General features: G+C 39.7%; 2 protein-coding genes across 2 annotated transcripts; one reads left to right on the forward strand and one right to left on the reverse strand.

Annotated features, from left to right (window-relative positions):
- Window positions 1–269: 269 nt before the first annotated feature.
- LOC103517265 (mucin-2-like) lies at window positions 270–9,740 on the forward strand (the record flags this gene model as incomplete). The annotated part of the gene is made up of 5 exons (XM_008482286.2): window positions 270–458; window positions 3,169–3,393; window positions 3,909–4,142; window positions 8,537–8,652; window positions 9,364–9,740. Coding segments are annotated over 5 exons (908 nt in total), but the record flags the coding sequence as incomplete, so codon positions are not given.
- Window positions 9,741–10,581: 841 nt separating this feature from the next.
- LOC103517263 (NADH dehydrogenase [ubiquinone] 1 alpha subcomplex subunit 5) lies at window positions 10,582–13,967 on the reverse strand. Its single transcript, XM_008482284.3, has 3 exons — window positions 13,808–13,967; window positions 12,917–13,078; window positions 10,582–11,125 (listed from the first exon to the last, which is right to left on the reverse strand). The coding sequence occupies exons 1-3, from the start codon at window positions 13,823–13,825 to the stop codon at window positions 10,937–10,939; spliced, it is 369 nt and encodes a 122-aa protein (XP_008480506.1). The 5' UTR covers window positions 13,826–13,967; the 3' UTR covers window positions 10,582–10,936.
- Window positions 13,968–14,633: the final 666 nt, after the last annotated feature.

The following is a 14,633-nucleotide window of genomic DNA, read 5'->3' on the forward strand; positions in this document are numbered from 1 at the left end:
ATATCTCAGTATAACTCAGTTTATAATTTTTTTACATAGGTAACTAAACATCTTTTATGTATATTTTGTTCTCTATGAATCTATGTATATGTCTCTATGTATAAACATTGTTATCTATGTATATGTATAAATTGTATATGTACCATAAATAAAGAGTTTTGCAGCTCCTGGAAACCAACAACAACACCACCACCACCACCACGGTGAACAGCACCAAACCTCCCCTCTCTTCTTCCCCTCTCATCACTGCCACCCCAACACCCACCCAGCCCAACACGCATTCTTTTCTGTTTTGCAGCTCCTGGAAACCAACAACAACACCACCACCACCACCACGGTGAACAGCACCAAACCTCCCCTCTCTTCTTCCCCTCTCATCACTGCCACCCCAACACCCACCCAGCCCAACACGAGTCAATTACTACCCCATCTACACAACCAACATGGCCCCCCACCTGGTAAGTAAATAGAATATCCACCCCAACACCCACCCAGCCCAACACGAGTCAATTACTACCCCATCCACACAACTAACTTCGCTTTCGGGACTATAAAACCTTACGAGTCACAGTTCCCTCTGTCAAACCTTGAAAATAATAATAAATCTGTTGTTGAGTTGGAGTTCTAATGTAGTAAGAAAAGATCACTTTGAAAATAGAACATTGGAACGAATTTATTTTGTGTAGACTCACCCTCACTGGACACATTGAGACCAAAAGGTAAACGCAGATATCTGTATCTGCCAAATGGAGTAGCAAAAACACATAAGTTGGAGCTTTGAGATGTGAAGGCTGCTTATCCTGACGAAGGGAATGTTGTGTATGATGGTGGTTTCGAACCAGTGTATTTCGGTTTTCCAATATCCAATATTGGCTAGAGTGAATTGATTCAATCCTCAGTCTTGATTTTCACTCTGGTGAGTCTACACAAAATAAATTCGTTCCAATGTTCTATTTTCAAAGTGATCTTTTCTTACTACATTAGAACTCCAACTCAACAAAGGAACATAGCTACCTGCTTTTCCGGCGCGGCGTTATCATGGCCGTTTGCTCGTAAAAATATTGTAAACCGTTGCAACCAAAGCTTCCAAGCATCCGCCGCATCTCCATCCCCATTGACAAGCAGAGGAGGTAAAGCTTTCACTTATGACACCATGTTGAGTTGGAGTTCTAATGTAGTAAGAAAAGATCACTTTGAAAATAGAACATTGGAACAAATTTATTTTGTGTAGACTCACCAGAGTAATACACTGGTTCGAAACCACCATCATACACAACAAAAGGCACTTCAGAATACACACTGAAACAAATTGCAATCCAAGGTATGCTCCTAGCTTTATTATTCCTTGAAATTCCTCAGTATTTAAGGAGTATGCTTTTAAAGAAAGGTATTGCATAGAATTATCATAAACCCAGCTCTGAAGTAGTCCGCAGAATGGGCTCCTTAGAAATGAAAACTACACACCTTGGATGAGAGTCAATAGTCGCCTTCGAACACACAGAATGTTCCTTGATTTTTAAGGCGGATCTTTTTCAGTGTACTAAAATAGTATAAACACAGTATTTTATACATTTTGTAATTCAGTTTAACTGATCTTTCTAATGTGAACAAAAATTTAAAAAAGATAAAATATTATATTTAAGAAATTTATTTTTACATTCCCCTTGTTAAATCGTGACTTTTTCTTTTTTTCATCAGCAAGGTTTTTACAGCGGCATTTTACCGCTTTTTGGCGGTTTTAGGTGTAATTCAATAATATCTTGGGAACGGTATGAGCTAGAGACTTGAAGTCTGGTAGGTATGTAGTTCATAAATGTGACAAGGATGCAACACAAAACGTTTGGTTAAAATAGTTGCTGCGGTTGGCGGTATTTTGATCGCTTTTTGGCGGGTTTCGACCGCTTTTTGGCGGTTTTCAGCTATACTGACTAAACGGTTAGAGATATTGTAAATGTTACAACAGAACACCCAAATAAGCACCATTCAATAGGATAAGGAAAGTCGTGTGATGTTCACACCAGATATTTTTGGGGTGCACTCGGTGTTTATCTATTATAATATAATAATCGCGTATTTCAGTTCCAAAAGTGGACTTTTTTTTAGGGAAAACACGCAAATTCTCTTGAAACAAGGAGCCTGTGTTTTGAAACAAGCAGCCGATTTTAATGGTTTTGGTATTGATAACAAGTTAAAATCCAAGGAAATCTATATGGTATTTCTTTCTGGTATATGGTATTTCTGGCAAAGTTGACATTAATTAGTTATAAGGTCAAAGTTCGGAGATGTCCAGTTTTGGCACCGTTAGAAGGAAAAAAATGTCCACTTTTGGAACTGGGCCACTCATATGGCGTGTTAAAATTTGGGGATTTCTATTTAAGATTCAGAGTTGACCCCCTTTGGGGCTGCCCCTGATAATGTTTCAAAAAACCTGGTGGAAAATGAGACACGTTTTTTCCGCGTTTTCGAAATTCAAAACCATTTTCAAGATATTTTCAGTGGCTAGTTTTTTTACACTCTGTATAATCTTTCTTCTGTATTTTTTTTTTTTTTTTTTTTTTTTTTTTTTAAGGTTTTTTTTTTCCGAGTAGCCTGATAAATCATTAAATGATCAAATTTTATCTTTGTTTTCAGATTTAAGCAAGCATCACTTGGATGATGGAGTATCTATGGAACAGTCCATGCATGGTAAGAAAAGCTCCAGAAAATGCACTCCTTGTTTATACAGTAGGTACTTAGAACCTCAATTATTTCAACTAATTGGGACCGAGGGTAGTTGAAATAATCAAAAGTTGAAATAATTGAAATTCTGTATAAAGCAAAGAAAAAGGTGCTTGTTGAGTTGGAGTTCTAATGTAGTAAGAAAAGATCACTTTGAAAATAGAACATTGGAACGAATTTATTTTGTGTAGACTCACCAGAGTGAAAATCAAGACTGAGGATTGAATCAATTCACTCTAGCCAATATTGGATATTGGAAAACCGAAATACACTGGTTCGAAACCACCATCATACACAACATCTGTACTGTTGTGTACAAAGCTTATGGTGATCGAGATCAATGTGATTTCTCAATTTATTTAGCCTTAACATACCCTTATCAATGGGTATCTTAAGGCTAAAGAAATTGAGAAATCAGAATAATAAATCGTTTCTCATGCACCTCCACAGGTACTACCCCAGTCACCACCAGCAGCATTCCATCTGTACCCCGCATCCCAGGGCCCGGAATCAGCGGCCCTACACCTCCTACTATTGGCGGTCCTACCATTGGCGGCCCTATTGGTGGGCCGACCATAGCTGCGGCCCCAGTGGCGGCAGAAACCAAAGTAGAGTTCGAACAGTTGAAGTCTCTGGCGGACCTGGGCATTGATACTAGTTTCCTGAACTTTTACGGTGAGTGCACCAGATTTATTATTATTATTTTATGAAAAAAAAAGAATACTCAAATTAAATCATGAATTCTTTGTGGTAAGTTTATTCACAACTTTAGTGGGTATCACAGCATTACCAAGAATTAAATGCCATTTTGATTCCCCAAGACTCACACTTAACTTACAATTTTCTTGGACTTAAATTTGTATGCTCAGCATTACCAAGTGTCTCCTTTACTATTAATTTTCATCTACTCATATCATCAATTTTCACTGGTATTAACTCAATTGTCCTCACGAGACTGAGTGCACCTCGAACTCCAAGCACAGAGCCGAAAAAACTTTGACCCCGCCGAGAATCGAACCCGGAACCTCCGGCGTGCAAGCCTAGTGTGATACCTACTCGGCCATGGACGTTGCTTTCTAACAACAATAAATTGAAATAGAAAAGATATTTTGTCCCGGTCAAAATCAGACTTTAAACTGTAGCAACATTTCGTATTCTGACTAATTTCTCTCTCCCTTATTCCTCTTCAGAAAACCCCGTGCCCGCCCCGCCCTCGGTCACCACCACCAGCCCGCCCGTCACCCCCTCGTCATCCACCAGTCTCAACGTAGCTGCACCCGGGGTGCCCACCACCAAAGATTGCCTCCATCAAACCTCGCAGTTACTCACCAAACTGAACCAAACCCAGACGGAACGACTGAGTCAGCCTCCACCGCCCCACCTGTCACAAGTTATACCACCCTCTGACGCGGAAGTACAACTAGGTGAGTAGCCCGGCGGTTCTGGGTTCGAATCTTGGTGGGGCGGAGTTTTTTTAATAATAATAGTGCTTATTTATACTGCTCGCATAGGACTGAAAAGTCCCTTTACTCCAGCAGTAGGCTACTACTATTATTGTGCACGGATGTAAAAAAATGTGCCTTGAAAACTTGAAATAACGTAAAAGCGATTTAAAGGTACAAATTTGTTTTGTAGGGGAAAAAAAAAGTGCCTGATGCCTGAATCTTGAATGCTTATGCTAAAGGGCGTTAACATTTGTAAAAAAAAAGTATATGGTTAGCTTTAACAGTCTGGTAATTTTTTGTAATATAAAGCATTATTTGGACAGCATTAAGCGGAAAACCATCCAAAAATATGTAAATAGAACAGTTGCGCTTACTTGGGTGATGTTTCAAAGTCAACGAGCTGAAAAAATGAGGAACTAGGGAATTTTTTTTTTCTCCTACGACTTCTGAAATCTGACGTCACGGCATACGCTCCTGTAGGCGATGACGTCACATCAACTCTCCCGAGCGCAGGTAACACATTAATGTGTTTGTGCGCATACGTTTCTGCGCATCATTTCTTGAAATCTGACGTCACAACTCTTCAAACTTTTTCATTAGAACCGCAAATGAAAATTGAATTTTCGACCTTTTAAAATGACTTTTTCGGAGTTTTGACTTCAGATTTGGATTTTTCACAACTTTTTACGTAGGAATCGACCTTTTATTCATAGTTTTTACCCAACTGCAACTGCTCCATTTCGACCAAAAGACTTTTTTTTACCCCCCAGTTTGAAGTTCAGTGGCTCCCAAAGGTGTGTCCCAACATAGTCGATCGACATTGCTTCAAAATAAATGGAGCAGTTGCAAAAATGGGTAAAAATTATAAATAAGTGGTCGATTCCTATGTAAAAAAATTGGGAAAAATCCAAATCTGAGGTCAAAACTCGGAAAAAAAATAGCTGTAAAAGGTCGAAAATTCAATTTTTATTTTCCGTTCTAATGAAAGAGTTCAAATATGTGTGACGTCAGACTTTACGTAACTGTAAAAAGTCGAAAATTCAATTTTTATTTTCCGTTCTAATGAAAGAGTTCAAATATGTGTGACGTCAGACTTTACGCAGTTGTTTTTTTCCGTCCGTTAGGTAGCGCCACTATGCAAGCGCGCTAGCGGAGGAATAGAAAGAACTGCGCAGAAACGTATGCGCACAAACACATTAATGCGTTGCCTACGAGGGAGCTTTGCTCGAGACATTTGATGTGACGTCATCGCCTACAGGAGCGTATGCCGTGACGTCAAAGTTCACGATTTACCGGTATTTTTTAAATCGATTTATCTCGGGATCTAGAAGTCGTAGAAGAAAAAGAAAAATTCCGTTGGTCCTCATTTTTCATGCTCTATGACTTTGAAACATCACCCAAGTAAGCGCAACCCGTTGGTCCTCATTTTTCCTGCTCTATGACTTTGAAACAGCACCCAAGTAAGCGCAACTGATCTATTTACATCGATCGACGGCCATCGACTATGTGTGGACTTATCTTAAAGTGCCTCTTTTTTAGATTTTTTGAAAGTGGTTTCTGGTTCCTTTCTGCTTAATGTTGTTCACTTGTAATTATAGCACGGAGCCAGGTTTTAGCTTTAGTTTAAATTGCGTATATTTTTGTATAGAGACTAGGTGTTCGTGCCAAGTGAACGATCTTTTTAGCTAAATCCCCATTACTCTAGCTAAATCCCCTTTAGGGGGATGAGCTGTTCATTTCTCAGCAAACACATGGGTTTTACCCGTTTATACATGGGTTTTACCCGTTTATACATGGGTTTTACCCGTTTATACATGGGTTTTACCCGTTGACTTGTTAATCAATCAATCAAGCAAAGTCACATTTTTTTGTTGGGGTTGTGTTTATTTCTCAAGAGGTGTGATAGAGGGAACTGTAACTGCTAAGGTCTTATCGTCCCGAAATCGAAGAGAGAAGGAAGAAAGGATAGAAGAAAGTCTGCCGTTCCGAGAACGAACCTTATCTGTTTATCCCAAACAGATAATGGTCGGCTTATAGGAACGGCTGGCTTTCTCCTATCCAGTCCTCCGCTCCTCGCTTTCGGGACGATAAGACCATAGCAGTTACAGTTCCCTCTATCAAACCTCTTTATTAAACTTTTTTTTGAAGAGGTTTGATAGAGGGAACTGTAACTGCTATGGTCTTATCGTTCCGAAATCGAAGAGAGAAGGAAGACAGGATAGGGCTAATCCGGGCCTGTATGACTATAAGATACAGCTATAACATTAATACTTAGGTATAAAGGTATAGGTACCGAAGTATAACTAAGTAATATCTACATAGCGATTAATACTTAGGTATAAAGGTATAGGTACCGAAGTATAACTAAGTAATATCTACATAGCGAAATGAACTTACAGTCTGTTCCTTTTAGATTGAGGGCAAATTTTATTTGCACCCTACTAAAGCAACCGCTGATCGCTACTCGTGAGTAACTAGGCTGGCTTCATTCACTTTGGCACAGGCAACTAGCCACCACTTTCTTTTGTATAATCGAATTTCTTTTCTGTACAGCGGAATCATTTCTTTTTCTTCATTCCTCTTTGTAACGCAGGTTAAGCTACGTCGAGCTTGACTGATATTTGGACGGGTGACTTGTACGCCACTTTAAGAATGTGTTTTTCTTTCATTTAGTTTACACTATTATTATGTATTTTATTCTAAATAAAAAACCATAGGTGAATTTCGAATGGACAGGACCCCAATCTGTGTTTAAGGTTGGTTTAACTAAGTTTAAGCTTGGTTTAACTGATTTTAAATTTGGTTTAACTAATTTTAAGCTTGGTTTAACTAAGTTTCAGCTTGGTTTAACTGAGTTTAAGCTCGGTTTAACCGAGTTTAAGCTCGGTTTAACCGAGTTTCAGCTTAGTTTAACCGAGTTTAAGCTTGGTTTAACCGAGTTTAAGCTTGGTTTAACTGAATCTAAGTTCTTCACATTTTCCCGTGTTCAGACAGGCTCCGCGTTTTTCGTCAGCCTCTCATTTACATTGAGGGATTTTTCTAGCGAAATTCCCGTGTGCGAAGTTCAGTATGTAGGATTATTACACCCTTAAATCGGCATTTTTCGTCAGCCTCGCAATCAGCTCGTTTTTTTTTTTTTTTTTTTTTTTTTTTTTTTTTTTTTTTAGGCAATCAGATTGCGTATTGGTTAATCCAAGAGAGTTAAACCAAGTTTCAACTCGAATTTGGGTCCCCGCCATTGGTCATTTCATTGTAGTTGTGTTGAGGGAAAAAATGAGACCCCCTTGAATATGTTAGAGTCACAAGTCATACCCATGTGTATTTTCCTTTCGCAATTTCTCCTCTTGGGAAGCTTGTTTTCCCTCCTTTAGCGTGATAGCGCCTGTACTAAACCGAACCTGGTCCCGGGTTCGAATCCCACCATTGACAAAAATTTGTACTCGTTTTTCGATTGCAAATATTTCAACGGGTTACTTTCTGGTGTTCTCCCCATCCCACCGAAACACCGCAAAAGTTTAGAAAACCCCCAAATGGACTTTTCAGTCCTATGCCAGTAAAACAAAGAAGCTTTTCTTCAGTACCAATCAGAAAAGAAATTTTCAAATTGAATAGAGCAGTTGCGCGTACTTCAGAAAAGAAATTTTCAAACTGAATAGAGCAGTTGCGCGTACTTAGGTGAGGTTTCTAAATCATTAGGCAGAAATGAGGAACCAGAGATTTTTCTTTTTTTTTCTACGACTTCTAGATCCCGAGATAAATCGATTTGAAAAATACCGGTAAATCTTTATTTACTGACGTCACGGCATACGCTCCCGTACACTGGGACGTCACATCAACCAAGCAAGCTCCCTTGCAAACGACACTAGTGTATAATGAGTTTTTGCGCGTTTCCTATATACTTACGTCACAACTGCTTGATCTTCTTCATTAGAACGGCAAAATTAAAATTTATAAAGAAGTTAGAACTTTCAAGGCTATACACAACACTTGAATTTTCGACCTTTTAAAGACACATTTCCAGAGTTTGGACTTCAGATTTGGATTCTTCGCAACTTTTTACGTAGGAATCGACGCTATAATTATTATAGTTTTTAGTTTTTATTCAAATGCATATCCAGGCAGCCTAGTTAGCTTAGTTGGTAGTGCGTCTGCCTTGTAAGCGCTAGGCCGCGGGTTCGATTCCCGCCCGGGGCGGATTTTATCCTGATGGGATAATGATCGTTCTCGCCGGAACGGCTGGCTTTCTCCTATCCTGTCTTCCTTCTCTCCTCGATTTCGGGACGATAAGACCATAGCAGTTACAGTTCCCTCTATCAAACCTCTTAAAAAAAATGCATATCCCCTAATGAAATGTTCTCTCGTTAATTTTCCAGCTCACAAGATCACAGATAACCTCACGGATTTGGCCAAGAGAGCGGGAGGTCCCAGTTCTGTGGTATCTGTGTCTGGAGTCAGGAAAGCTATGGGGGTGCTCCCTACTGAAATAGACGTAAGTATATTTTTACTTTCCTTATCCTATAGGAAGGAAAGTAATGTAATCGGGTCAAATTTTCGATGGTCAGTTTTTAGTGCCAAAACACGTTTTGAGGTCCCTAGAGCCTAAATCCAAAGTTTCAGCCATTGGTCCGTGTCTGTCTGTAAACAAAATATCTCGAGAACGGTAAGAGCTAGAGACCTGAAATTTGGTATGTAGTTGAACTGAAACCAGACAAAAATCGGCAGAAACGATGATCAAAAGTGCCCACGGTTCGGACCTCGAGATATGTACGGTTCGGCCCCCATTTAACGCCAAATCTTTGAAAAAGCTCAAAAAGAGTTCGCAAGGCTCAGGCCTTCACATTTCGGCCAAAGTCGCTCGAACATGGCACAGAGATTCGACAAATTATGTAGACCAAAAATATCCTTGGGTCCTGTTTCCAGAAGGTACGGTTTGACCGTGTTTCCATGCCAGCCTAGTTAGCTTGGATGGTGGCGCGTCTGCCTTGTAAGCGCTAGGCCGCGGGTTCGACTCCCGCCCGGGGCGAAATTTATCCTGATGAGATAATATTCGTTCTCGGAACGGCTGGCTTTCCTCCTATCCTGTCTTCCTTTTCTCTTCGATTTCGGGACGACAAGACCCTAGCAGTTACAGTTCCCTCTGTCAAATTTGTATGTTGGGATTTTTTCCCCGTAAACTAACAAAATTAAATTGTATTTACAGGGTGTCTCATGTTTGGAAACCGGAGAAAATGTGGACCTCGAATCGGAACTACGCGAATTTCTCGAGTGTGACCCATCCTTAGTTTCATTCCCCCTTCATGATGACGACGATAAAACTATAGAAGAAATGCTGTCTGAATCCTAAGTACTTGGTTCGAATCCCGACCGCGGGGCGGAAATTTATGGAACATTTCTGTTCTCGCATATCCGTGGAAACTCTGTACGGACGTAAAAAAATGTGCCTTGAAAACTTGAAATAACGTAAAAGCGATTTAAAGGTACAAACTCTGTACGGATGTAAAAAAAATGTGCCTTGAAAACTTGAAATAACGTAAAAGCGATTTAAAGGTACAAACTCTGTACGGATGTAAAAAAAAAGGCTGGCTTCTGTCAATTTAAAGGTTAAAACAAGCCAGCCTAGTTAGCTTGGTTGGTGGCGCGTCTGCCTTACAGCTCTCTCTGTCAAATTTGTATGTTGGGATTTTTTCCCCGTAAACTAACAAAATTAAATTGTATTTACAGGGTGTCTCATGTTTGGAAACCGGAGAAAATGTGGACCTCGAATCGGAACTACGCGAATTTCTCGAGTGTGACCCATCCTTAGTTTCATTCCCCCTTCATGATGACGACGATAAAACCATAGAAGAAATGCTGTCTGAATCCTAAGTACTTGGTTCGAATCCCGACCGCGGGGCGGAAATTTTCCCTTCCCCAAAAAAGAAAATCCATCGAAATCTGTGATTTCTAAAGGTGTGTCCACACATGGTCGATCGACGAGCTGAATCTATGTTATCGAGGCAGTATGGACGGTTCAGTCGACATCGATGGCCGGTCGACCTCGTGTGGACACACCTTAAGGGTTTTAGTTAAACAACTTGAACGGTTTTTTTTTTTTTTTTTTTTTTTTTTTTTTTAAGAGGTTTGAAAAAAGGAAAAAGAAATGAAACAAGCTTCAGAAGAGGAGAAATTTCGAAAGGAAAATACACCCCATTTTGTCCATCGTTATATCACATGACCTTACCACCATTTTCTCATCATTTTTGATTTAAAAAATAGCTCATCGCTAAAGGAAAATTAGCTGAAAACAAATTCTTCTTGAAGCATGTGTCCCATTTTTTCTTCGGCACAAGGAATATTATATAGTTTTGATTTTATTTATTATTTTTGTAATATAAATAGTGACTACTCAAACCAGTAATTCAAATAAAAAGACGTTCAATTTGAAAAACGTTTCGATGTTATTTTATTTTATTTTTCTATAAACAGATATTTTACAGTAGGTAAGTAGGTAGGTAATTTACGTTGATGGAATAGAACACCACTTTCAACAAGTTTTATCATCTATTTGGTGACAGCTGGGAAAAACCAGCAGCATGAGATTGCTGGATCATTTTTTAATAGATATAAAATATTTTCTTTCATAAAATCATAAATCCCTTTTACGATTTCCAAGTGGGAGAATGACCTTATGGCCAAGTCCCTGACATTTGAAAACAAAATTGAATTTGTGAAAGAAATTAACAAACTTAATTGTAAATTTTATAATTTCATCTTCCTAAAACAAACCGAATACTCTAATTCTGAGGTGTGAACTTAGCAGGAGGCCAAACCCATTGCTGAGGGGGACTGGTTTTCAGCAACGGTTCCCACGGTTTCCAGTTAAGCATTTTACGCGCTAACAGAAGCTCGTTCTCAGCCTGGATGATGACCTCTTCAATTTGACCCGATTTGATTTTGGTCTCCATTTCATCGATAGATTTTGCCTGTGAACAAGAGGAAGACTGTTAAGATGTGTCCACTAATAGGTACATTACTTTCCTTCCTATAGGATAAAGAAAGTAAAAATAGATAGAAGAGGAAGAAAAAATCTTATTAATTTTTCGCCTGCACCTCCATAGGTATTCGAAAGTGCTACGTGAACGCAATTTTTTCCCAACTCCACCCAAAGCTCGCTTGCCATTGGTGGAGACGAAAATTTCCCGCGCGTCCCCATTGGTCCGTTTTGCGCATGCGCGGAGCGGAAAAGGACTTTTTTGGCCTGAACGTCGAAGGAACTTTTCAGTGTACCGCGAACTGTGGTGGCGTGTAGACGGGAAACTGAATTTCGTTCGACTTCTTTTCCGCTTTCGTAACGTGACGAGAATTTTAGCGAAAATTTTCGCCCCGAACCTTTTGAAGTACGTGAAATTTGGACGTGATTTGGGTATAACCGCGCCCGTGAACGGGGGTGTTTAGGTGGTTAAAAACTTGATTTCTAAAGCTGTGTTCACACGTAGATTCACCTCGTCGATCGATGTCGACTGAAACCGTCCACACTGCCTCGACAACATAGATTCACCTCGTCGATCGACACCCGTCGACCTTGTGTGGACGCAGCTTAGAGCAGAGCCCATAATTCATATTACCTGCGAGAACGATCATTATCCCATCAGGATAAAATCCGCCCCGGCGCGGGAATCGAACCCGCGGCCTAGCGCTTACAAGGCAGACGCACTACCAACTAAGCTAACTAGGCTGGCTACTTGAACGGTTTAATGACGGGGGATTTTACCCTCCTTTCGGGGACAAGCTACCCGCCTCCTCATATTAACCTCACCCAGCCTGAGTGGGGCCGGAAAAAGCCAGCAGCAGGCGATTGTCCGGGTGGTCACCCATCCGAATACTAACCACGCGCAACGTTGGCTTAACTTCGGTGATCTATTGGAAACTTTGAGTCGCAAGTTTTCCAAGAAGTCTGTGAAGTGCTTGGAATAAGAAAAACACGGACAACCCCGCATCTATTCAACGTGCTATCGCCGCCGCCGGCGGCACAGTGAGTGTTCACCTCTGTGGTCGAATGGGTAAGAGCTCGGACTCCAAACCTGGAGGACCTGGGTTCGAATCCCGACCGAGGCGGAAACTTATAGAACATTTCTGTTCTCGCATATCTGTGGAAACTCTGTACGGACGTAAAAAAATGTGCCTTGAAAACTTGAAATAACGTAAAAGCGATTTAAAGGTACAAACTCTGCACGGATGTTGACCAGCCGTCATTTGACGAGGTGAATGTTGAGGCAGTGTGGACGGTTCAGCTGACATTGAGAACTGGCCTGTCAACTATGTGTGGACACACCTTTGGAGAAAAATGAATACCTACCTTCTTATTACTAGGTACTGTACCAAGTGAAAGATATGTACATACTCGTATATCAAAAAATACCTACTTTTGGAAAATGGTTTTCTGAAATCTAAGATATGTTTGAATCTTTCATTTGAAAACTTTAATAGGTACTAGCAAAGTTGGCTTGGAAGGTAGAGCCAAGATTGTGGTCCAGGCCATAGAAAAAAAGAACTAGATTTCCATCCGGGGCAAAATTTATCCTTCACAGATAAGGTTTGTTCTCAGAACAGCTAGATTTTTCCTATCATGTCCTCTATCTCTCTTCCATTCTAGGACGATAAGATCTCTGTTGTTACAGGTTACAGTTCTTTCCATCAAACCTTCTGAAAAATAAAAGTTACCGAGTTAAGTTACCGAGTTGCATTCAGGAACATAGGCCAACTTTCCAACTTACTTGTTGTACAACTTTGATGCGGGTGTCCACAATTTCCTTGGTGTATTTTTTGTACGCAGCGTCATCGGGCATTTTGGCAAGTAAGCGGAGAATTTTGTTGTACAGAACCGTCAGTGAATGTTTTGGGTCAGGGGAAACAGCCAAGCCGGTAAGACCAGTGGTCTGAAAAGGAATAGATAGAAAAAAATCTCAGGGTGAGTTTCCAGAAACCTTTTTATCTAACAAAAGCCTCTGGTACTTGTTCAGAAGTCATGTCAATGGAAAAATTGCTAAAAAAAAAAAAAAAAAAAAAAAAAAGGGAAAAAGAAAGTCATGTCAATGGAAAAATTGCTACAAAAAAAAGGCTGTCACATACAAGCTGTGACCAGTTTTATTATACTAAGGGTTAGGTTAAACACAAAAAGGAGATTTCAAAAATGAGTTTATAACCTGTAGACACATCTACTTGTACCTATAGCCTTGGTGGTCTATTGATACCAAGACAGGACAAAAACCTGGGAATCAGGAGGTCATGGGTTCAATCCCAGCCAAGGTATAAAATTTTATCCTCAAGATTGTTTGAGATTAGGTTAAACACAAAAAGGAGATTTTAACCTGTAGACACATCTACTTGTACCTATAGCCTTGGTGGTCTATTGATAACAAGACAAGACAAAAACCTGGGAATCAGGAGGTCATGGGTTCAATCCCAGCCAAGGTATGAAATTTTATCCTCAATATTGTTTGAGAATTTGACCACAGTAATAGTAGAAGCCTACTGCTGGGTTTAAAGACTCTTTAGTAACTTTAATCCTATTTAAACACTAAAATTTACTAATACGATCGTAGAGTTCTAGGAGGCAGGGATCCTTATCCCTCACCTAAAATCGATTGAATCTTGAGTGTACTCACCCTTTTTACAGCGTTCATGTTAGAAAATGGGCCTTAGTCCCTTCACAAGGATAAAAGGCTAGAAAATATGAATCAAATCAGCAAATTTTGAACAATTTTCAAGCTTTTTCTGCCTTTTACTTCAAATTTCTTCTTTCTTTTATCAGAAAACTTTTTAAAAAATTTGTCCCATATGACCAAATGACCTTGAAAAACGTAAACAATGTAAGAACCGTTCACACGATGCGATTTTCGTTGATAATGTTGGCCCGGCCCAGTTTGTGTAAAGTTTGTGAAGCTGGCCCGGCCCAGTGCAACAAAAAGCAGATTTTTTTGGCCTCTGCAGGCTGAGTGTTGGCTCTTGCCTAAAAAAAAAGTTGATTTCTTTCTACGCATGGATAAAGAGATGACAAAGCTTAGGTACTCAATACTCATAAAATGTAAAGTGTGGACCATAATAGAGAGTCTAGCAATTTTTCTTCATTTGGGCCCAGGCTCAAGCTGATTAGGTAACCTATGCCGAAAGCAGAAAAAAAAACAAGCTGGGCCCGTCCCTCCGGGAATTTTTTAGCCCGTAGTTTATTCGATCGTGATTAAAGAAAATCAGTACCCATGTAGGTACCTACCTAATTTGTTTAATATTCAGTTTATTATTATTCTTGATTTGATTTTTCGATTTTACTTTCATGTAATGATTAATTTGTTTAATATTCAGTTTATTATCATTCTTGATTTGATTTTTTGATTTTACTTTCATGTAATGATTTAAAATCAACCGTTCTCCCTTTATTCCCAATATAAGGTTCAAGTCACCCATCCATTTATTGGCCTTGCTCGGCGTAGCTTA

This window comes from Diaphorina citri, unplaced genomic scaffold, assembly GCF_000475195.1.
Source record: "Diaphorina citri unplaced genomic scaffold, Diaci psyllid genome assembly version 1.1 scaffold1789, whole genome shotgun sequence".
NCBI classification, from domain to species: Eukaryota; Metazoa; Arthropoda; class Insecta; order Hemiptera; family Psyllidae; genus Diaphorina; species Diaphorina citri.

Excerpts from the sequence above, each read along its gene's own strand:
- LOC103517263 (XM_008482284.3), bottom strand. Across the intron at positions 11,126-12,916 it reads GCATCAAAGTTGTACAACAA|GCAAAATCTATCGATGAAAT; the intron begins GTAAGTTGGAAA and ends TCTTGTTCACAG.